The 21,802-nt window shown below is 50.4% G+C and overlaps 11 protein-coding genes across 11 annotated transcripts; 4 read left to right on the top strand and 7 right to left on the bottom strand.

Annotated features, from left to right (window-relative positions):
* AO090001000406 (uncharacterized protein) lies at positions 1-1,512 on the top strand (the record flags this gene model as incomplete). Its single annotated transcript, XM_001818877.1, has 2 exons — positions 1-192; positions 274-1,512. The coding sequence occupies 2 exons, from the start codon at positions 1-3 to the stop codon at positions 1,510-1,512; spliced, it is 1,431 nt and encodes a 476-aa protein (XP_001818929.1).
* A 1,662-nt stretch (positions 1,513-3,174) lies between these two features.
* Positions 3,175-4,683, top strand: AO090001000404 (MFS transporter; the record flags this gene model as incomplete). The annotated part of the gene is made up of 5 exons (XM_001818876.3): positions 3,175-3,334; positions 3,393-4,007; positions 4,084-4,320; positions 4,375-4,458; positions 4,514-4,683. The coding sequence occupies 5 exons, from the start codon at positions 3,175-3,177 to the stop codon at positions 4,681-4,683; spliced, it is 1,266 nt and encodes a 421-aa protein (XP_001818928.1).
* A 369-nt stretch (positions 4,684-5,052) lies between these two features.
* Positions 5,053-5,978, bottom strand: AO090001000403 (sucrase/ferredoxin-like domain-containing protein; the record flags this gene model as incomplete). Its single annotated transcript, XM_001818875.1, has 2 exons — positions 5,053-5,613; positions 5,685-5,978. The coding sequence occupies 2 exons, from the start codon at positions 5,976-5,978 to the stop codon at positions 5,053-5,055; spliced, it is 855 nt and encodes a 284-aa protein (XP_001818927.1).
* A 1,101-nt stretch (positions 5,979-7,079) lies between these two features.
* AO090001000402 (uncharacterized protein) lies at positions 7,080-14,506 on the bottom strand (the record flags this gene model as incomplete). The annotated part of the gene is made up of 2 exons (XM_001818874.3): positions 7,080-13,802; positions 13,859-14,506. 2 exons carry the CDS (start codon positions 14,504-14,506, stop codon positions 7,080-7,082), a joined length of 7,371 nt encoding a protein of 2,456 aa, XP_001818926.3.
* A 577-nt stretch (positions 14,507-15,083) lies between these two features.
* On the bottom strand, positions 15,084-15,535 carry AO090001000401 (uncharacterized protein; the record flags this gene model as incomplete). The annotated part of the gene is made up of 2 exons (XM_023234537.1): positions 15,084-15,126; positions 15,237-15,535. The coding sequence occupies 2 exons, from the start codon at positions 15,533-15,535 to the stop codon at positions 15,084-15,086; spliced, it is 342 nt and encodes a 113-aa protein (XP_023089651.1).
* A 173-nt stretch (positions 15,536-15,708) lies between these two features.
* Positions 15,709-16,225, bottom strand: AO090001000400 (uncharacterized protein; the record flags this gene model as incomplete). Its single annotated transcript, XM_023234536.1, has 2 exons — positions 15,709-15,740; positions 15,814-16,225. 2 exons carry the CDS (start codon positions 16,223-16,225, stop codon positions 15,709-15,711), a joined length of 444 nt encoding a protein of 147 aa, XP_023089650.1.
* A 693-nt stretch (positions 16,226-16,918) lies between these two features.
* On the top strand, positions 16,919-17,502 carry AO090001000399 (uncharacterized protein; the record flags this gene model as incomplete). Its single annotated transcript, XM_023234535.1, has 2 exons — positions 16,919-17,350; positions 17,485-17,502. The coding sequence occupies 2 exons, from the start codon at positions 16,919-16,921 to the stop codon at positions 17,500-17,502; spliced, it is 450 nt and encodes a 149-aa protein (XP_023089649.1).
* Positions 17,503-17,843: 341 nt separating this feature from the next.
* Positions 17,844-18,435, bottom strand: AO090001000398 (uncharacterized protein; the record flags this gene model as incomplete). The annotated part of the gene is made up of 2 exons (XM_001818870.3): positions 17,844-18,211; positions 18,270-18,435. 2 exons carry the CDS (start codon positions 18,433-18,435, stop codon positions 17,844-17,846), a joined length of 534 nt encoding a protein of 177 aa, XP_001818922.3.
* A 64-nt stretch (positions 18,436-18,499) lies between these two features.
* On the bottom strand, positions 18,500-18,949 carry AO090001000397 (2-oxoglutarate and iron-dependent oxygenase domain-containing protein; the record flags this gene model as incomplete). The annotated part of the gene is made up of 1 exon (XM_023234534.1): positions 18,500-18,949. The coding sequence occupies one exon, from the start codon at positions 18,947-18,949 to the stop codon at positions 18,500-18,502; it is 450 nt and encodes a 149-aa protein (XP_023089648.1).
* Positions 18,950-19,662: 713 nt separating this feature from the next.
* Positions 19,663-20,099, top strand: AO090001000396 (YciI family protein; the record flags this gene model as incomplete). Its single annotated transcript, XM_023234533.1, is given in 3 exon segments — positions 19,663-19,974; positions 19,980-20,012; positions 20,091-20,099. Coding segments are annotated over 3 exon segments (354 nt in total).
* A 212-nt stretch (positions 20,100-20,311) lies between these two features.
* On the bottom strand, positions 20,312-21,613 carry AO090001000395 (uncharacterized protein; the record flags this gene model as incomplete). Its single annotated transcript, XM_001818867.1, has 1 exon — positions 20,312-21,613. One exon carries the CDS (start codon positions 21,611-21,613, stop codon positions 20,312-20,314), a length of 1,302 nt encoding a protein of 433 aa, XP_001818919.1.
* Positions 21,614-21,802: the final 189 nt, after the last annotated feature.

The following is a 21,802-nucleotide window of genomic DNA, read 5'->3' as shown; positions in this document are numbered from 1 at the left end:
ATGCTGTCTGTGGCAACATCCATTTTTGGCCTCTTGGCTACAGTGCCGCTGGCTGCAGCGGGCTCATCACCAAATGTCCTCTACAAAGACGTTGTGGTTGTGGGTGGCGGTGCCTCTGGTGCCTACGCTGCCGTTCGTATCCGGGACGACTTTGGCAAGAGCATCGCTCTCATTGAGAAGCAGGATATCTTGGTGAGTAAATAAAACCTCGCGCGAACATCGCGGAAACATGCGACAATAGAAATCCTAAGCTGATGCATCTTTAATGGGTAGGGTGGCATGGTCGACTCGTACACGGATCCCAAGACCGGCAAGCCTTATAACTTTGGTGTAATGACCTTCCTCGATGCTGGGAACGCGACAGGCTTCTTCGATCGTTTCGGCATTGAGGTTGGAAGTCCATCATTACTCAGCGTCAACACGGACTACATCGACTTCAAGACCGGAAATCCAGTTAACTTCACGCTACCTCCCATGGCGGACCAGATGGCGGCCATGGCCAAATTCCTCAAGATTGTGGAGCCATGGGAACACCTTATGCAGCCCGGGTACGGTAACTTCCCTGAGCCAGACGCAATCCCGGAGGACCTTCTCATCCCCTACGGCGACTTTATCACCAAGTATGGCCTGGAAGCCGCCGTCCCTCTGATGTACGAATCTACCGGTTTAGGGCTGGGCGACATGACCAAGGAAACTACCATGTTCGTGCTGCAGGGTTTCGGTGCCTCTATGGCGCGTGCAATGGTGGGCAAGCAGAACCAACTCGCGCCTGCATCGGGTCGGAACCAGGACCTGTACGATGCCGTCGCGGAGGATCTCGCCGGCGACGTATTGTATTCTAGCACAGTAATCGAGAGCCACCGCAGTAACTCCAGTGTCATCCTCACAGTCAAGAACAACAAGACGGGTGAAACCACCCAGATCCACGCTCGGCGACTTCTACTGGCGATCGAGCCTACCGCGGCTAACATGGCTCCGTTCGACCTGGACCGTAATGAGAAGAACGTCCTCTCCAGATTCACCTACACCAATGAATACACCGGTATTGTGAACAACGCCGCCTTTGCATTCAACCAATCCTATTTCAACCTGCCCCGGACAGCCGCGCCGGACAACTACCTCGCCCTGCCCGAAGCGTCTTTCACAGCTCGCATTGACTACATCGGCGGCGGCGACCTCTTCAGGGTGACCATTGTCGGTAACAGCACGCTCGACACAGCCGGTGCCAAGAGACTCGTCCAGAACGACTTCAACACACTGCTGCGTTCGGGCCGTTTGGCGAAGACAAGCAACGGGGAGCCGCTCAGCTGGGTGGACTTTGCGACCCACGGTCCCATGCATGCCCGTGTTTCTGTCGCCGATGTCAAGGCCGGCTTCTTCCAGAAGCTGAACGCTTTGCAGGGTGGTCGGTCAACCTGGTGGACTGGCGGTGCTTTCTCGGTTAACTTCCAGACAACGTTGTGGGAGTTTGACGAGCTCCTTTTCCCGGAACTTCTTAAGGGGCTGAACTAGGGCTACTTGGGATCGAGATGCTGGTTATTATGAGTGTTCACGAAGCATCTAACACCTCAGGGCACTTCGTGTTGTATTTTATTAGGCTAGCGAGTAGCATAATTGTTGGTGTTTGAAAATTGGTCTGTATATAATATGTCCAATGCAAAGTTCAGTTATACTGTTTTGGATTAGGACTGTGGTAATTTGGTCATGTATTGCAGGCTGCTAAGGATGCCTCTACTTTCTTCCCATATCAGCCCTGCGGTTTTCTGGCGAGTCCAGGTAAGAATCATGAGCCGTACGGTATTCTGAACATGTGGAATTGGTCCCTTTTGTCGAGGACTGAGCATTAGGTTACATAGCGTCTGAATGTTATTACAAGCTTCCCCTTATCCCATCAAATAGTGAAGAGAGCCAAGGATTGTAGGCAAAGCTTTGATAAATCCCAGATTGCATTGAATTTATGCAGCCCGTTACGGGTTATGGTGGAGGCACAATTGTGTGTGATGTCCAGGAATGGCTGACTGCACTATACGGTGAGTATAAAAAGTGACTGGTGGTTACCTCACACTATCGTATGCCACATTTCAATCATTCGATTCTGATGCACTCGTTACCTCATCATTTCACTGAATTTGCCTTGCCACGTATCTCATGGCTTTGTTTCCGCTAGTATCAGTTCTTGAAGGTCCGAGGAATGCCTTTGTATAAGATCCCGCTATTCAGCTCCTAGCGTCTATTCTCGTTCGAGGTCTGACTCTACTCGTTGCATTGGCATTTGCCCATGGATCCAAAAGTTCAGCTTCAGTTCACTGAGCAGCTGAGTTGCTGCAAAATGAAATGCAAGTTCTATCCTAAAGCAGAGATAAATGCAAAGGAAAGCCATTCAGGCTACTTAATAGAACTCGGCGATGTCATCGTTCTTCTACCTCGATTTGCAAATTTGATACGCAACGAACCAACACTGAACTTTGACGAGCCGCATCTGGCTCAAATAGCACCTAGACAACCTTTGTATACATAGGACACTGACCGCGGCTAGGAATTTTATGCGCACCTCCCTGCCCTTGAGACATCCGGTTTGCTATCAGATGAAAGAAGCTTTTTCTGGTTATAGTTCAGAAGCAGTTGACAAAGCACTTGGGTAAGCTGATTCTCAGATTCATCCCATTTTGTAGTGAATAGCTGAGATGTGGTGACTGAACCACTTTCTCCCGAAACGACCTTCGCGACCGACCTGACCTTTAGTAGCTCCTTTGGTAAGTGACATTACCAATACAGGACGACAGTTGGGGCACAGCGAGCATCATCCATACCATAAAGGGGAACGGAACCACAATCGAAGACGCATTAGCTTAGTCTCACACCTATTTTCAATGGTTTTCTTGAGCGAGGAAGTATGCCACAACCAGGACTGGCTGAGGATTACCAAAGAAGATACGATCGACAGCTTTAACGGTCAAGCTTAGCCAATGATTAGTCTATCTTTGAAACCTGATATGCAGCTCTCCTTGCGTGCACGATCCTTCAAGGTTACCCCTCACCTTCTTTTCTTGGATGCGGGTTAGCCGCGATCAGGTGATGATGAGATCTCCACCAAAGCTCCCTGGAGTATTAAGAGCTTTCTCTCGACTTCTCTCGAGCTTTCAAAGCTCAAGTTCCAAACCTTAAGCTATCACGATGGAAAGCCCCCGTGAATCAGCAACCATAGTGAATGATCCCAACAGAGAAGAAGGAAACGTACAGAGTGAAACAACACCGCTCCTGCAAAAACGGGCAAGCGACGTGACAGGAAAGATAATCAGTACCAATGTTACCCTTTTCGTCGCCGGGCTAAACGGTACTTAGACCTCCCTCTTCACTCCCATCTTCCACAAAAGAAGACTAATTATAAGCAGACGCCGCTTTGGGAGTCCTGGTCCCGTACATCCTACCAACCTATGGCGTCACCCTCTTTCAGCTCTCCCAGATCTACCTTATAAACTGTGCTGGCTGTCTCACAGCTTCCTTTTCCAATATCCATGTTTGCTCGCGCATCGGCACGGGCGGTACATTAGTGCTAGGAGCAGTGATCCAAACACTTGGATTCGCACTGATGTACTGGAACCCGCCCTTTGCGCTCTTTACTGCTGCCTTCTTCTTAACTGGCATGGGAGGTGCCTATCAAGACGCCCAGGCGAATACATTCACAACAACAGTTGACAATGCGCATCGCTGGCTGGGAATTCTGCATGCGGTGTATGGTGTTGGGACAATTATCTCACCCATTGTTGCTAATGTAATTGCCTCGCGAACGCCCGTCTGGCATGATTTTTACTTTGTGATGTTGGGCTTGGGGCTATTAAACTTGTGTCTTTTAAGGTGGACATTCCGAGAAGGTCTCTTTAAACCTAACAAGAGGAACGCGAGCGGAACAGCCGCCAGCGAATTGAAAGCCACGCTATCCAATAAAGCGGTCTGGATACTAAGTGGATTCTTCTTTTTGTATGTCGGCGCGGAGGTTACTGTCGGTGGTGAGTAACATTCTCATGAACACTTCCAACAATACAAACCCGGGAAAGAACATACTAACTATCTTAACCGTATTAGGTTGGATGGTCCAATTCATCGTCTCCGTAAGAAATGGAGACCCAAAAGAAGTAGGCTACATAGCCTCTGGATTCTGGACGGGATTCACACTAGGCCGTGTTGCTCTGGCAGACATCACTCACTATTTTGGAGAACGTCGGATGGTGTTCGTCTACCTCACTTTAGCAGTTACCATGCAGCTCCTGTTTTGGCTGGTCCCAAATATCGTTGTAATTGCTATCGCGGTTTTCCTATTAGGTAGGTTGTCTGGACCAGGTTAATGGTTCGGTCGGCTGACCGGTCAATGTACAGGATTCGTCATCGGACCATTCTATCCTATTGGGCTCTATGTTCTTACACAGGTGGTGCCGGAGGACCTTCGAATTGGGGCTTTAGGTGAGCTGCTTTTGCATCAAGGACTCTAGATTTACTTACTTACGTCTGTGTGCAGGACTCACCGCTAGTTTGGGACAGGCTGGCGCCGCTGCTTTCCCTTTTATGACGGGAGCTATAGCTTCCCGGGCTGGGGTCGAGGTTATGCAGCCGATCATGCTGGGTTTGCTTATTGGGATTGGCTTGTTCTGGGCTTTGCTTCCTAGACAACGGGCAATCAGCCTTTAGAGACTGGGGCGAGCTATGATGCCCTAGAGAACAGGTATTACTACAACATACGGTCGGATTAGACGAGGAGCGAAATTATTTAATAAAGATAACCGAATTAATCGGTTGTATAACACTTGCGGCAAATAGACCGTGGGATAAAGGTGGTGACCAATATACATCCCACCATAATTAGATCATGATACCTTATGCTACTATACATCTACTCCTACGTATAGATCCTTCAGAAATGGTACTACAAATAGAGAGAACTCCGCACCGGAAACAATCAGAAGTGAAGACATAGAATAGTATGCAGAAAGAAATGCATAAACGTGACCCTTGAAACCCTCACACGCAACGAGGAGTCTATATACAAAAACACAAATCTTACCAACTAGTCAAACCCTTCATGCGATCAAACCCACCCCTCAACTGCGAATCCGGATGCACAACCTTCCCCTGAAGAATGGTATACTTAACAACCCCCTCACAATGCTCCGGTTTAACCCTCCCCAGCCAAATCATCTGCTGCTCCTTCTTCCGATAAATCAAGACATTCGCCGCAAACTTGTGCCCCCCAACATGAGAAACAAAGTAAATGCCCACCCCACCGGGCCTCTCATCGTCTAAATCGCGATATAGTCCGTGTCCGCGCAGATGGCGCTCCAGCTCCTTTTTGATCAACGGCGCCGTGATTCCACAGCGGGCATCTCGCCGTTGATGCGAGCAGAGAAGAACAACATAGTCATGTGGACATGGTCGAGACGATAACCGGGATTCTTGCTTCGGGTTATCAATAAACGTATCAACGACATGTCTGACATCACCATAGGCCACTCTATCCACGAAAGTAAACGAAGGTAAAAGTAACACGGTCGTCTTTCCTGAATCAATCGTTCCATCTTCACCCTCCGGCGGTGTAAGATTGGATGCGGAGACCATTATTCTCTATAACATCATCAGCATACAAACCCAACTAAAATAAACAGCACGAAAACATAGAAAGAAAAATAACATACTCCATGCTTCGACTTCCCCCCCTCAGACTTAAACGCCTCCATCAAACTCCCCTTCTCCTGCTCTACCTTCCCCATCCAATCCGTCTTCCCTGTTGCCACGAGTACATGCGTGTGAAACTGCTTAATGTACCCGTACATCGGAAGCGTGGTATCGATTTTCACCTTGGACGGCCATTTCACCGTGCAATCCGCGCAGTCGTGGCGACATTCCTCACCGTCGATTTTAGGGTCGACCGTTGGGAAGATGTACTGTGGGGAAGCGAGTTTTGTGAGAGTGAGGAGGGAGCGGAACATTTTGTATGATGGATATTACTTGGTCATTGATATGGATGTAGGAACTATTGAGCGAGATAATTATTGTTGTTTGGATAGGGCTGCTATTGGGCTGATATATACTCAGACTATCGCGTCTAGTATTACTCAGACCTTAGGGCTTGATATGATAGGGAGATTTTTATCCTTCCTTTGTTCCAAGTATTAAACAACCTGAGCCAATCATAGGGGATATAAACAGTTCGTTGGGCGATTCTATACTCCGCTCCCCTATCGGAGGATCATCGCCAAGGACCAGTTACCTCCGAAGATGGGGCTGCAACTCCGAGGCAGTCGGCTCCGATGCCATATTCGAGTAGCTTTCCGGATTCTGGGTGCCTAGAACTTGAGCTTGAGAGATGTGGTAAAATGAGATGCTACCGTTGACTTGGTCAAGTATTTGTTAGGATGCCACGACCATTTGCTTAACCGAGTAACTAACCGTATACACGAATAAAAACATGACCAAATATTGGAATTAACAAACTATAAGTACATCCAACCCAGCTGAGTCAGACTTGTACTAAACTATCGCCCGCATCCAAAGAGTGTAGCAAGCCCCGTATATACGGAGGGTCGGCAACCCTCTATAGTGCCCTAACCCACCACTCCTTTCAGCCGTAAATACACAACGTCGGTTACAATAAAAACCCCGAATCTTTCCACGCCCGAATATACTTCATGACCAACTCTCGGTCAATCGGACCCAAACTCCTCAACGTCGTCGAATGCTCCTTGCTATGTGTTGTATCAAGTATCATGCCACCACAAGACATGCGCAAGAAATCTGTCTGGAAAAAGTCCACAAGCCGCACCGCCGGATTTTCCGATGCTGGAATACTAGGAGGACAGTTACTGACACGCTGGAGCCATTCACCATATGGAATGATGTTGGTTCGAGGAATATCCAGGGCATCGGAGAGGATCGATATCATCTCGGGCCAGGGCTGTCTGATGGGATTCTCGATGTGATAGATTGGGTATGCGGGTGTGTTGCATCCTAGTAGGAGATCTCCGAGTGTGCTGGCTACGTCGTTGACTGGGCACCATGATAGAACCTGTCCGTATTGTCAGCAAAGTTGATCAGGAAATAAGGTCAATGGAAGGACATACACCGTCGAGATCCGGGAGAACACCAAGGGACTGCGACGATTTGATCAGGTGCACCAAGTGTTCCACTGGATTCCAGTACCCGTTGACCTTGGAGCCCGAGATTTGACCGACCCTCACGGCCATGGTGCGGAAGTGGTCCGGATATCTGTGCAGCGTCTCATCCAGCATCTTCTCACAGATGAGCTTAGCGTCTGCGTAGCCCATCGGCAGGGCAGACGCTACGTTGACCCTTTGCTCCGGGACCCAAGCCTCGTTGGTCAGGAAAGGGTGACAGCCCACAACCGATACGGAGGAGACGAACTGGAACCCGATTTTCTCCATACCCGCTCGCCGGTGACAGGCTGCGTCGCGGCAGAGGTCGATTAAATTGCGAAGGGCCTTGAATTGAGCCTCGAAGCCTCGTGCTGGGCGGGTCATGCTCATGGCCCATGCGTTGTGGGCAACGTCGGTGACACAATTGACCAAATGTTGATACTCGTTGCCGGAAAGGCCAAGCATTGGTGCTGAAGAGTTCGTTTCAATTGCTTCGATTTTTAACAGTATATTTTGATTGAACTGTAGGCCCCTTGACTGCAGCGCCTCAAGCTGGCGAGTTGTCGCGTCTGAGCCACTCACCCGGTTCAGACAGATGACTTTGCGTACGTCCGGTTGCGCGGCGAAGTGAGCAACCAGATGGGATCCGAGACTGCCAGTGGCGCCAGTAACCAACACACAGCGAAAAGAATCATTATTTGTTTGGGAGATAGGGAGCGAAGTAGGAACGGCAAAGTCGTGGGTGTGTTTCTGGACTAAGGAGTCCACTACCGCTTGACGGGCAGCAAAGTCAGCCGTGGTGATCGAAGGGGCTGGGGGACATATAGATACCAGGTTTTGGCTTTCAGAAGACGCGAGCGCGATAATAATGCGCTGTATCGAATTCTCAGGGAGCTGGCCATCGGACCAGTTGACATGGCCGTATCCGTTGGCATGCAATGTCCGCTTCCAGAAGTCCGGTTGAGCGAGGGCGTGGGTGCGACCGTCATTGAACAGCCACCAACCTTCCACCAGTCCAAATACTGAATCGACCCATGGCACAGCTTCGGTCATTTCCAGCATGACGAGGAAGCCATCGGGACGGAGGATTCTGTGGATGTTCTTGGTAGTAACCGCCAGACTGTGGGTTGCGTGTACACAGTTGGTCGCTAGCACCACGTGCTGGGTTTCCAGAAGCTTCGTGGGTGGTTTTTCCTCAATATCAATAACCTCGAATCGCATCCAGGGGTAGTCCTTGAAGCGCTTCCGGAGGCCGGCCACCAGAGAAGGAGAGATATCGGTGGCGGTATAGCGGACGGGGACGCCGGAGCTGGCGAGGAGCGGCAACAAGGCTGCTGTGGTGCCTCCTGTCCCGGCGCCCATCTCCAAGATGTTGATCGGTTCTTGTTGTTGTTGTGGGAGGTGGGCTAGGAACCGCTGCCAGAAATGCTGCAGCTGACGGAGCCAGGCCACATTGATTGGAGACTTTCCGTACATGCCGGCAGCCAGCTCGCGTCCCTCGGCGCTGCCAAAAAGCAGCTGGATGGCTTCAGTTTTGCCACCTAGGCAGTCTGCTAGTCGTGATCCGGTCAGACTAGTGAGCTTGTGGTCATATGCATGCTCGGGATACTCGTGTAGGAGCTCCTGGAGCAGTTGCGGAGCGGACTTGGTTGGCAAGGGTGCCGCTGTCCGAATCATGGTCGAGCCATCTAAGTCGATGAGACGAGCCTTCTCCAAAAGACCAGTCAAAACAGCTATTACCTTGTCATGCTTTGGAAGATAGGGGAGTCGCTTGATAATCTGGCCCTCCTGTACAGAACGTAGGGAGCAGCCCAATTGGTCAAAGGCGTCGAGTGTGTGGGCCACGACCAACTCAGTCAGCTTTGGCTGAACGTAGTTGGAGTACCCAGAGAGGCCATTTTGCTCGATAAACCGATCGGTTAGAAGCTTGGTTTCAGTAAAAGCCTCGATGATGGAATCAGCAGAGAGGTGTCCAGTGATTGGCGCACTACCAATACTGGGAATCTTGACGTCTTCAGCAGGCTCACTTGGCGGAGTTTGGATCCCGGCTGCTGAAGCCTCGTCAAAGCCATCGCTGAGATCTCCATCTGTCGTGGAAGAGTCGGATGCACCCATGCTCGCTTGAATGCAGTTAACTAAGCTCCGGACATCGGTCATTTGCATAAGCTCCTCGAGTTCGAACTTGATGCTGAACGCCTTCTCCACCTCTCGGGCGACCTCCATAGCTAGCAGCGAGTCGATGCCCAGCTCAACGAGATCCGAACCAGGCCGGATGTCCTCTGGTTCGAGACCAAGCAAGTTACAGAACAGCTCCCGGACACCGTTCAAGACATCACGGCCCGGAGCCTTCTTCGTCGGTGAGCTGGTAGACGTCTTTGTCTTGGGCTTGTTCGCAGGTGGCTTTGCGACTGGGACAGCAGCGGGAGAGGCAATACCAGGCAGCACTGGGAGAGGCTCGGGAGCTAAAGCTGCCACTTGCTGTGTAGACTGGACACCAGTGTAACGTCCCAAAAGGCGAGACATGCCGGCGATAGACACTTCAACAAAGTGGAGGCCAATAATAACCCACACCAACTTGCCGGTAGCAGAGTCAAAGACGAACAAGTCACTCACATACGCCTTGGGAGATGGGCGATTATGTATCGCGTGCACCTCCCATTGATTTGGTCGCGAGTCCAATGGGACGTTAGGGGAGCGGATCCATCTCTCGACACGATTGGACAAGTACATCTTGCCGTCCTCACACTCGGCCATACAGTTTAAATAGATGCCAGCTACTTGGCAGAATGTGTCAGCGAGTCCCACGCTGAGGATAGTTTGTTCCGCATCTTGCTTGACGATCCGCCCCGCTGACTCGTTGCCACTAGCAGCGAGCTTTTGCAAGCCCTTGTAGCTATCATCATTGTACTGCACAACGGGTGCAAAGACCTTGTAAATGTTACGGCTGCCCTGGATCACATCCTCCGCCTCTTGTCCGTCCAGCAGGTCAAGAGGACGTCGGCGATTCACCAGGCGTTCAAACGTGGTGAAGACGCTCGTGGAATCACCAAGGGAGCGGAACAGCAGTCGGCCTGAAACATGCTGGGTCGCATTGCTTCCCGCGTTGTCTTTGTCTACGCTGGTGATGCGGAACTCCCAGCTAGTCGATTCACTATCGGTTCTGTGCGCATCAAGCCAGACAAACCTAGACTCGTCGAGGCACAACGGTGCATCATTCTCCATATTCTCTAGTTCGGGGATGATATCCGAGCCCTCCAGTAGGCTCACCAGTGCCTCCCTGGCCATAACGTGCTGGAACATGCTGGGGCAGATCGGTGCTGTTTGTGCGACGAGATGAGCACCGACATACTTCTTGAATTCATCCGAGGTAGAATGAATTTGGAAGCGGGCGTGAGTGTTGCCACTATCCTGGAAGCCCATAAATGTCCAAAGCCCTTTCGGTGACTTCGGCCAAGGAGCCACGGGGGCTGCTTCCTTGACCTCCGGCTTGCGGCGCTCGAGCCAATGTCTCGTTTTTGCAAACTGATATGGTGGCAGGAGGAGAAGGGATTTAACAGTCTGTCCAACATGCCCCCAGAAAGAAACGTTCAGACCTTCTTTCCATAGGTTGAAGGTAGCATCTGCCACATTCTGTACTGCTCCGGAGCCGGTGATGTTGATTGATTGGAAGACCATACCACAGGATCCGGCCGCTCTACTGGCAAGTGCAGTAACACCTGAGCCAGAGCCAGCTTCGAGCCAGATGCTGGAAGGGTATTTCTGGGCCAGCCGTTGGACTGCCTGGTCGAAATAAACGGGGTCTCTCATGTGAGAGGCAAAGACGTTGAAAGCCGGCGGGTCCCTGATCGCCTCCTGGGTGGCTCTCTCGTGTGGAATGACTGGACTGCGGAAGATCAAGTCCTCACCGAGCTTCTCAAGTTCGGGGACTAGAGGGTCCACCAGAACAGAGTGGAAGGCGTGGGTGGTATCCAGCTGCTTCGCTTTGATACTCGAGAAAAATGGGTTGCTCGACAGAGTCTGCTTAACAACAGCCATCGCCTTCGATGTGCCCGCGAGGGTAAATTGGCGGGGACCGTTGAAGCAGGCGATATTGACAGGTGGCTCTGTCGTGTGTGCGGCGTTGGTCTCGCGCAGCAATTTTTGGATGCTCTCTAACTCACCATCGACAGCCATCATGGAGCCACGGTCCAGGCCCCATTTCTCCTCAAGGAGACGAGCGCGCCCAACAATCATTTTTAAAGTATCCCTGACGGAGAGCGTCCCACAGACGCACATAGCAGTGAGCTCCCCGAAGCTGTGGCCCACCAGCGCAGCGACCTGAACACCACTGTCAATCCAGCTCTTGGCGCACGAGTACTGCAGCGCAAACTGCATGGTCTGCAACTCGACAATGCTACTTCTGGGAGTCCGCTCAAAGATAGCGGGAATGATTCCACCAAGACCAAGAGATAGACATATCTCGTGACATTGGTCGAGGTGAGTACGGAGTACTTTGAAGTGGTCGTAGGCCTCACGGTCTAAGCCGACAAAGTTGGATTTTTGGCCACCAAAACACAAAATGACTGGACGAGATGACTGTTGTCGCTGAGTAGATTTCAGCTCGCTCCATCCGTCTGCGAAGCTGGCGAGTTTCGCTTCGAGCTCGGCAACGGACGCGCAGCTAAAGATGAGCGACTGTCCGAGAGATCGGTTCGATTGGCGCGCCAATTGATAGGATAGATTATCAATTGTAAAGCGGTTGTCATTCGGTTTCCTCGTTTGAAGGAAGCGGACCATCTTTGCGGCGTACGATCGCAAAGACTGGTCATCTATACCAGAGAACCAGAATGGACGCTTGCCAGCAAATGCCTCGACCACCCTAGGAGCTTCACTCTGAACCTCCGCATGGTCCGCCTGTGTGATGACAAGCGACGCGTTCGAGCCAGATGCGCCGTAGTTGTTGATGAGCGCCGCGCGGGAGCCCGTCGCCCAAGGCCTGAGACAAGTGGAGATCTCGATATTATCCAAGGGCGACGCGTCGAGTTTAGAGCTGATGGTACGGAAGCTAGACTGCGGAGGAATTGCGCCATTTTGAATCATCAAAAGCACTTTGATCAAAGCAGCTACACCGGAGGCACACTCCAAATGGCCGATGAGGCCCTTGACCGAACCCAGGGAAAGAGGTTCCGCGCGACCCGGTCCGCCCAACACCCTGCGAACACTGTCGTACTCTGCACGATCACCGACCTGTGTGCCAGTACCATGTGCCTCGACCACGGAGATTTGCTTAGGATCCAGTCTAGCCTTGCGCAGAACGGTGTTGAAAACGCCGGTGAGGGACTGAACACTTGGGGCGGTGATAGCCGAGCAATTTGCGTTTTGGTTCACAGAGGATCCCCTGATAACACCTAGAACCTGGTCGCCATCTTCCATTGCGGCAGATAGCTTCTTTAGGAAAACAGCGCCAGCGCCTTCACCTCTACAGTAGCCATCGGCGGCTTCATCAAACGGCTTACACTGTCCGGTAGGACTGAGAAAGGAGGCTCCATCGAGGTTCTGGTACCACTCTGGGCTCGTCATCACGTTAACACCACCAGCAAGAGCAGCATTGCATTCACCGTTCAGGATAGCGTTGCAGGCATGATGAACGGCCAAGGCAGACGACGAGCAGGCTGTGTCAATGGTAACACCTGGACCACTCCAGCCAAAGAAGTGACTGATCTTTCCGGCAGCGAACGACTTGAGGTTGCCCGTGGCAGTATACGCTGTAGGTGCATGGCAGGCAACATTATTCTCGTAGTCCACCACTCCGATACCCACATAGCAACCGACGTGCTGGTCAATCGCTGCTTTACTGAAGTATCCAGACTGTTGTACAGCCTGGTAGGCCACCTGCAACATCATTCGATGCTGCGGATCGCTGGATACCGTTTCGCGTGGACTCTTCTGGAAGAACTTGTGGTCAAAGGCATCATAGTCACGGACGAAGTTACCAAACCACTTTCTCTTCTCATCGTTCTCGCGCCAGGCAGCGTAATCGAAATTGATGCGATCTGAAGGCACCTCAGTGCACTGTGATTCAGCCGCGCATATCGTGTCCCAGAACTCATTGAGGTCACTTCCACCGGGGAAGTGACAGGCCATACCGACTACGGCAATGGCGTCATCCTCAATGGGTCCTAACAGAGCGCCTAGTGCTGGGGGTAATTGGCCGGGGTTAGCATCAAGATCGGCGGCATACGCCAGTTTCGGGCCGAGTTTGCGTAGGAACCACTGCGGCACGAAGCGCTGGCTTCCGAAGCAGATGGTGAGAGATGGGCGAGTAGAGGTCGACTCATGCAGCGCCGTGAAGAGTTTATGCCAATCAGCCTTGTCGGTCAGCATAGCTCGGGCAGCCTCATGGTGAAGTTTGTCCTCGATTCGGAATTTGCCGCTATCGGCAGAGCGCGTGCTGAAGGCGAGTTGAGAAGCGTGTGGGAATTGAAAAGATGGGTCTGAGTCAAAGAGTTGCAGGAGGGAAGCCGCCTGATCCTTGCGCTTCCCGCAATGGAATGGCCCACGCAAGGCGGTTTTCGTGAAGATGACTCCAGCAGCCTTTAGCTTCTCCAACAGCTCAGGTGTATCAGCCTTCAACACAGTGAGGGTGGCTAGGCGGGCTTCGGAAATGACCGATACATATGCCTGTACAATCTGTTAGCCTAGCCTCATCTAAGTCGGGCTTATATAGGGTCACATACCTCTGGAGAACCGTCTACAATGCTTTCCAATTTGCTCTCCGTGCCATGGGCAGTCCATCCAACAGCCAACGACTCCCATTTGTCTCCGTCTTCACGCTCTGAATCTCCTGCATCCACCAAAGCCCCGATAGCGGTGGCAATACGAATAGCGGCCGCGCCATGCTTTTGTAGCTCTGCCAGAGTCCCAGAGATTGCCACTGCAGCTGAGCTGATGAGTCCAGTGCAGAGACCGGCCGTCTCCGTGTCAAGTTTTAAAGCCCCCTGAAGGCTGTCATTTGATGTGATCCCCGGGTTGAGCTGTGTTATAAACTTCGTGTACTGTGTCAATTGGGTCGTGACAACCAACGGGGTAACGAGTATGTTAGGCAGTGGAAACAGGTTTGAGGGTAGTGTGCCTCTTCTGACCCATTCGTTAAGTAGCTGCAGATATCTCTGGCCCTGGAATGCCGCTAGCTCTGAATGGGCATCTGAGATCTTTTGCCATTCCTGTGGTAATTGTGTCAAGGTCTCCAGAATCCACTGCAGCTCTGGTGTCTCGAGCAGGGTTGTCCGGAGTGACTGTAAGAATGTGTTGTCGAGGTTAGGATCCTGAGGTCCAAAGACCAGAGTAAGACTCTCGGATTTGATGTTCGAGCCAGAGTTGACCATGTTGAATGCTGGGCCACAGGGGTATAATGAAAAAGTTGAGATTTCTTGTTTGATGTTGCTTGGAAGCTAGTAGTCTGTGGGATCAAGGGGTGTAAATATATGAGTCTGATATATAGCTGGGTTCATCATACAGTAGATAGTATTAGGAATAAAGAATTCTGACAACGCTGATTGGATTGGCATCCCCATACTCCGGGTCTTTGCCGATGCTCTTGCCACATGGGGGCCAGAATCCTGCAGCCCTAACTTTACCACTCCGGAGAAAAGTACTGCTTGAAAAGATTGTCCGACAGTGGGTGACAGGCTCAGCCTCTTTCTTGGCTTTCTCTTATTTCTTTCTTTGTGTATCTCTTCTTTCTTTTTGGTGTTATTTTGGGATGACTGCCTTACTTCGTCAGTTGCCAATCTACACCATGTTATGTGTGAAATTAACTGCAGAATCCCTTGGAGAACACTCTGCATCTTACCTATAATAACAATCCATTTAGTAGAGTATAACGGAAATCATTGTTCTTTCCAAAGTACTGCTATCATCGATCGTTAAGATCTCCTAGTGATGCGGCTCATGCTCAGCCTCCTACATGCAGCTATCTTGTAGTAAACACGGTAACTCTAAGGCTCTGCAATTTGAGCATATAACTGAATTAAACACAGGAGACTAAATAATTGCATCTACAACTCCATCATAACGTAAAATTCAGTTCAAGCCAGAGCAATCCCATCAACCCACTGCACAACAGAAGTCGGCTCCCTCCCCAACAGCCACCTCAAAACATTCGGACTTCCCTTCAACCCACGCCGATTATAAAACAAAATCAAATGCTCAACCGTATCCCGAACAAGATCACCCCGTAAATCACCCTCACTCGCCAGCCCAAGCCCCAACTCCCCATCCCCCTTCTCCTCCCCACCATACAAAGCCCTAATAAGCTTATTAACGCCAGTCTCAAAAGAAGGCGTCTTCAGCTCGATCTTCTTCCCAATGCGCTTCTCAATGATTTGAATAATCTCCGTCTCGGAGATGGGCATGGTCGAGCAGAGGGGATATTCGGCTAGATAGTGCTTTTCCCTCTCGTTCAGCACTTTGGCTGATGCTTCGGCTAGATCAGCGAGGGCGATCACGCTATTTGCGTGTTCTGGTTTCCACCATTTTTCGAGAACGGGGTGTTCCTGTGCTGCTAGGGCCGCGACGGGGTAGGCGTCTAGGAACTTTTCAATTCGTCAGTACCCATCACTGTATAGTGTAGAAGAAGCAGTATAAGCACTTACATTGGTCGGCTTAAGAATAGTCCAACAATCAAGCGGACTCAAAAACAGTCGTTCCTCAACATAACTCTTCAAATCATGCTGCAGCAAATTCCGATGCTGTGTCCCAAGAACGCTCGAGAAAACGAAATGCTTAATTACATTTCCCTCACGCCGGGACTCAGCAACGGTCGCATCGATCAGATTGAAACCGATTTCTTTCTCGTGAGAGTGTAGACTTGGCAGGACGGCGTTGATGGCCGTTGCGCCGTGGAGGAGCTTGCGGCAGTCAGATAGGGACTGGAGGTCTGTTGTTACGACGTCGGCGTCTGGGTACTGAGCCTTGAGCTTTTGAGCCGAGGCTTCAGAGTGTGCGGCGAGACGGAGGTGGAATTTGCCCTTGTTGTAGAGGAGAGGGATGAGGAGGGAGCATTGTTTGCCACTGGGGCAGGTTATCACTAGGACCTCGCTCATTATGGTCTTGTATGGTATAGTGTAGTTGGACTGTGGTTTAGGGTAAAGTTTGGAAATGTTAGATTTGGGGAAGAATATTCAAGCCAAGGTATTATACATCTAAATGGAGTTTTTCAATTGAAAGTTTTCTCCCCTCGTCGGAGTTTCTTTTCCACAAGTATCTCCGGCCCCAACTACGATATACATAACTTTTCTCTTGGCTCCACGCGGGTTCGGTATTTATTATGATGTTAGCCTATGATCCGAAATAGCAGCTCCAGGAGAAATGCATTCTAGTAAGGTTATCGTCATCACAGGTAAGATCGAATAAATGCACAGACATTCATTCTCTTCCTAGAACTGATTTCGTTTGCAACCTAGGTGCCAACACCGGCATCGGGCTGGAAACAGTCAAATCACTATTGCGCTCCAATCAGAAATACCACATCCTGCTTGGTGGTCGTAATCTTGTCAAGGCTCAATTGGCATGCCAAAACCTCACTCTCGAAACATCGCAAAGCTCAGTCGAGCCGTTCCAGGTAGACGTCGAGAGCGACGACTCGATCGAGGCAGCTTACAAGCATATCTCAGCCAAATATAATTCAGTCGATTGTCTCATCAACAATGCCGGTTAGTGGGCCTTCTTCTACATACAAAAAGCCATCTAACTAGGAATTAGGGGCTTGTTTCGACGCCCACATCGCAGACGGCCGCATGACAGCCCGCGAGGCATGGAATAAAACATGGGATGTCAATGTGACGGGTGCGCATATCATGACTACGACTTTTCTCCCATTATTGCTCAAGTCACGCGATCCCAGATTACTATTTATCACTAGTGGGCTTTCCTCGTTGCAGGCGTCTTCAGATTCAAAGAATCCGAAGAATGTTTTCCCACCGGCGGGACTTCCGAAACCACTTCCATTCGTTGGGTACCGGTCCTCCAAAGCAGGGCTTAACATGGTAATGGTGGAGTGGGCGAAGGCGTTGGAAAATGACGGGGTTAAGGTGTGGTCTGTCGCTCCTGGTCTTTTGGCTACTGGTTTGGGTGGAGACACGGAGCTGTTGAAGAGGTTAGGGGCACAGGATCCGAGTATTGGGGGTGATACTATCCGACGCGTAGTTGAGGGGGAGAGAGATGGCGAGGTTAGTTACGTGGTGCGTGGATATTTGACGCCGGTTCAACCTTGGTAGAAAGGGGGGTAAATGGAAAGCGCCATGATTCCGTAGTCTCGAGGACACAGCTAGTCTTTTTGATCTAATTTTGATAATCTCATCAGAGCTACCGGTCGTTGTGAGCGTAATGTTGACCATTTAATACTTTGTCTCGGATGCCTTTTTATCTTATGTAATAAGCTTCAGTGTGTATGTTTATGTCGCTGTATTGATACTACAAAGGCTCGATAATGCCCAAGGGGGGTGCCAACTTCCGCATCTAGGGCTTATTCGACATGTGATCCAATTCCTAACGGTATGGAGTTGCAAGCTACATCTACCAAAGGCACAGCCTCTATATTGGCGAGTGGAATCAAACATATCAGTCAATTGCAACCGAGACTTGTCTACATAAATCATCCCAAGAGTTAACACAACTCCGCAAAAAACACAACAAACAATCACCATAACTACTATCTCATAATCAAAGACCCAACTTCCTACCAGCCTCACCCCCAATAGTCTCCATCAGCCGTCGCCGAATATGCTCACCAATGACCGTCTCAACCCCAGAACCATCCAAAGCCCGGCACTTCAGGTCGAGATTCCCATTCAGAAAGAACGGTGCACTGTACCTTGACCTGACGTTGTGATTGACAACGCGGTGACGCGCGCTCCGGTAGTATCCGGCTGTCCATTTCTGCATCATATCGCCCATGTTAATCACGTAGGAATGTTCCTTGACAGGAACAGGAACCCAGGTTTCCGTTGGCGGATAAAAGACTTCCAGTCCCTCCGTGTCTTCCTCCTGGAGGAGGACAGAGACATTCCCGAAGTCGGTATGATCGCCCACTAGAACCGTTATCAGAGTTGCAAGCTTGCAAGTAAGATCGTGGAGATTGGGACATACCACCAAATTGGTTATCATGCTTCACCGGTTGGGGCGCGTAATGAAGAAGACGCAAAGGAGCGGAAGGATTGATAGTCAATTCGTCAAAGACATTAGGCGAACATCCCCAATGCTCTGGAAGCCCACGGGCAAGAACCTTCAGAATCACCTTAACCATTTCAAGCATCTTAGCGTGATATTTCATAACAGGGATGCGGAAGTCTTCGTCCGCGAGTGCCTTAGGCCATTGATTAGGACCCGTGTGAAATGTACCAGCTTCTGGGGCGTCTGCATGTGTCTCTCGGCCGATAATGAAGCCCTTTTACAATTAGCACTGCTCGTAGAATATCGCGAGGATGCCGACTCACCTCCTTTGTATCCGGTAAGAGGCCCTCTTGGTGCACCTGCAGCGCGGGTGGCTCGTAGCCACGGAACGAGCGACCCATGGCCTTTCCGATCCACGTCTCCATCTTGTCTTCCTTTGGTAGATAGAAGTATCGTTTAGCACAGTTCAGGACTGCCTGGCGGTCTTCTTCGGGGATTCCGTGCCCGACGAGGTAGAAGAAACCAAAGGTGGTGCATGCATCACGCATAGCGTCGACGACTTGCTCCTTGGCTTCTGGGGAGGCATTCTCGTCGAGGAATGGACTGATGTCCACTGTCGGGATTGTAGTGGGTAATACTGCACTGTTGCTGCCCATTTTGCCTGTCTAAGCTATTATATCGGTTGATGTGGTATGACTTGTGGGGTTTTCAAATTCTGGGTTGACATGGAAATCGAGTCAATAGTACGCAAACAAGGGATAATGTCGGTTTGCACTGTAGATAAGCAGGAATTCTCAAATCTACGTGGATTACCGGTCCTATGGCTAATGTTTACACTTCTTCATACCCTTACCCTCTCTTTCTGGTCAGCCTGGTCAGCTTTCTTGCAGTATAAACCGTCCTAGCGAATGATCGGTGGGGCTGATTCTAAAAGATTACTCCGAGGTCTTGGGGGCCAAAGCATTAATCGTCGAAGGAGTATCATTAGTCAGGGATGAGCTGTTGTAATAACTATCTTAAGCATTTTTGGGCAATTCTTTATAAAGTTAATCCGGTAAAGCAATGGCCAAGATATTCAGCATGTTCTGAAAGGTTACTCCGGGCCTTGAGATAGCGCAAGAATAAATGAAAAATAGTACGAATGTGAAAGGAGAAAGCAACCGAAAGATAAAGTAACACGCAACTGTAAAAAAATTAAATAGAATTATTTCTCAAATCAAATATAATTGCTATTTCTATCAAGGTACAGAGCAGAATCCATCTCCACTCACAAATCCAAAGACCCTACTTCAACGTGCCCTGCAACATCGTACCAAATTCAATTCCTACAATTCTTCCTAAGCTCACAATCACTCAGCTCTGACTCAAAATGTCCGAAAAATACGACTGGCTCGTCCAAATCCCTGTGAATGCGAGCGATATGAAAGCGTGGGCCAACGCCCGTGACGCGCATCTCTTGCACCTCAAACCATATGTCGCCGATGGAACTATTGTTTTCGCAGGCCCCACCCTCGCAGCGCATCCCAAGGAACCAGAAGACAAGATGGAGATCACAAGCAGTGTTATGATGTTTCGAGCGAGGACTGAGGAGGAGGTACGCGCAATTGTCAGCAAAAATGCCTTCGTCGAGGCGGGAGTTTGGGATATGGATCGCGCGGTGGTGGCGCCTTTTAAATGTGGTGTTAGGACAGCGCTTTGAAGTTTTACTTGAGCTCCGAAGTGAAGTTTTATTGTATTTCAATTTAATCTAGAGCTGTGTAGAATGTGATGTTGTGATAATTGTTAGTTGTTATACAGTGTGTTTAACTACCAGGATTGACTGACAAACTTTTAAGTGGAGATTAATTAAACTTGCACTGATGGATATATTCTAATTAAGTTACTAATAGAGAGAAACAATCGTAACCCGACTTCCAACATGCATCACCTTCAGTCCATTCTTTTAGTCATAAGTTCGTATCATCCGGAAAGCAAGACACTCTCCTCCCAACCGCGCGGTTGAAGCAAAGGGAAATCCCTTATGCCTTTATCGCAAGCTTAGGGCCATACTTGGCCACACGAATCACAGCGTACAATAGACCAGCAGCACAAGTCGGTACACCACCAAACGTCCACAAGCTGTGCCAATTAAGGGAATCACCACCGGTCCGCAAAATAGCGCCACTACTAGGGCCGCTGATGAGCACACCCAGAGCAATAATGGCATAGCCCATACCAACTCGGGTTCCCAGTCTCGACTTATCCTTGGTGAGCATGGCGAGACACATGGGTGGCAAGCCGATCAGAGCACCACTCATGAAGCCGGAGAGCAGCGCCATGACGATAATCGCGCCTTTGGAATGCACAGCCATCATGACGAGCATCAGCATACCCGAGAGCAAGGAGGCCGGTACGAGAAGGTTGAAGGGACCCAGCTTGTCGGCCATCTTGTTGGGGATGGTTCGGCCAAACACAGATGCAGCGTTGAAGATAGTGACCAGGTAGAAGGCGAGAGATTGGTCGGTGATGCGCTCCGCAGCGGAGTAGTAGGACAGGTAGAACAATATGACGAACAAACCCATGTAGGCGACGAGAGAGGTGAGGATAAATGCCATGTAGCCGGCGTCAGTGAATGCGGTCGGATCCAACATAGCGCGAACCTTGGGCGGCTTGACACGGAGCTTCATCACAGATAAGGGAATCAGCAGGGTTCCCAACGCGATGAATCCAATGACGCGCACAGCCCAAGGAAAGCCGATCTCGTTGATCAGTCGATATAACACAACGGGGTAAATGACCCCTCCCAAGGCGGAGCCTGAAGCAGCGATACCCATGGCCATGCCCATTTTGGTGCTGAAGTACTGAGGAATGATAGCGACACAAGGTACAAAGAGACAGCCGGTGCCGATACCGACCACGAAGCCTTGGGCAAGCAGAACTTGCCAGAAGGTCTTGCAGAGACTGAGCATCATATGCCCGAAGACGACCATGAAACCACCGACGATAAGGAGAGTACGGAGAAAGCCACGGTCGTAGATCGGGCCGACAAAGAGCCCTACAAAGAGCAACATAAAAGCTGCGATCGAACCGACCCAAGAAATATTGGAAGAACTCGCAGTGAAGAGCGCCCCAGACTCATAGTAGGTCTGGTAGGCACCGAAGGTGTTGAGGATACCCCAGGTGTTGAAGTAGAGCATGAAGCTGCCCAGGACATTCAGCCATGCCATGGTGCCTCCATTAGGCGGGGGAGATGGTGGACCGGCCGGTCTGGATGGAGGTTCTTGGGGCTGTGGAGGTTTCGCATCCACGCTCTTCTCACTCCGCGCAGTCGTATCGCTCATGGCGGCGGTTTCAGGTTCAAGTGCCAGCAGTTTGCGTTTCAACTTTTCAAACGACAGATCGGACTCGGGTTAAGAAAAGGAGTGACAGTAGTAACAATAATTCTAATACTTTTAATGCAAGCTTGAGACTTTGGTTTGCATGATCGTGGACTGCCGTAACTCTCCTTTTCTCTTTATATACAACATCGT

The sequence above is a fragment of the Aspergillus oryzae genome, chromosome 2 (genome assembly GCF_000184455.2).
Source record: "Aspergillus oryzae RIB40 DNA, chromosome 2".
NCBI classification, from domain to species: Eukaryota; Fungi; Ascomycota; class Eurotiomycetes; order Eurotiales; family Aspergillaceae; genus Aspergillus; species Aspergillus oryzae.
The sequence above is the reverse complement of the archived record's forward strand: the minus strand, read 5'-3'. Positions and strand labels throughout refer to the sequence as shown.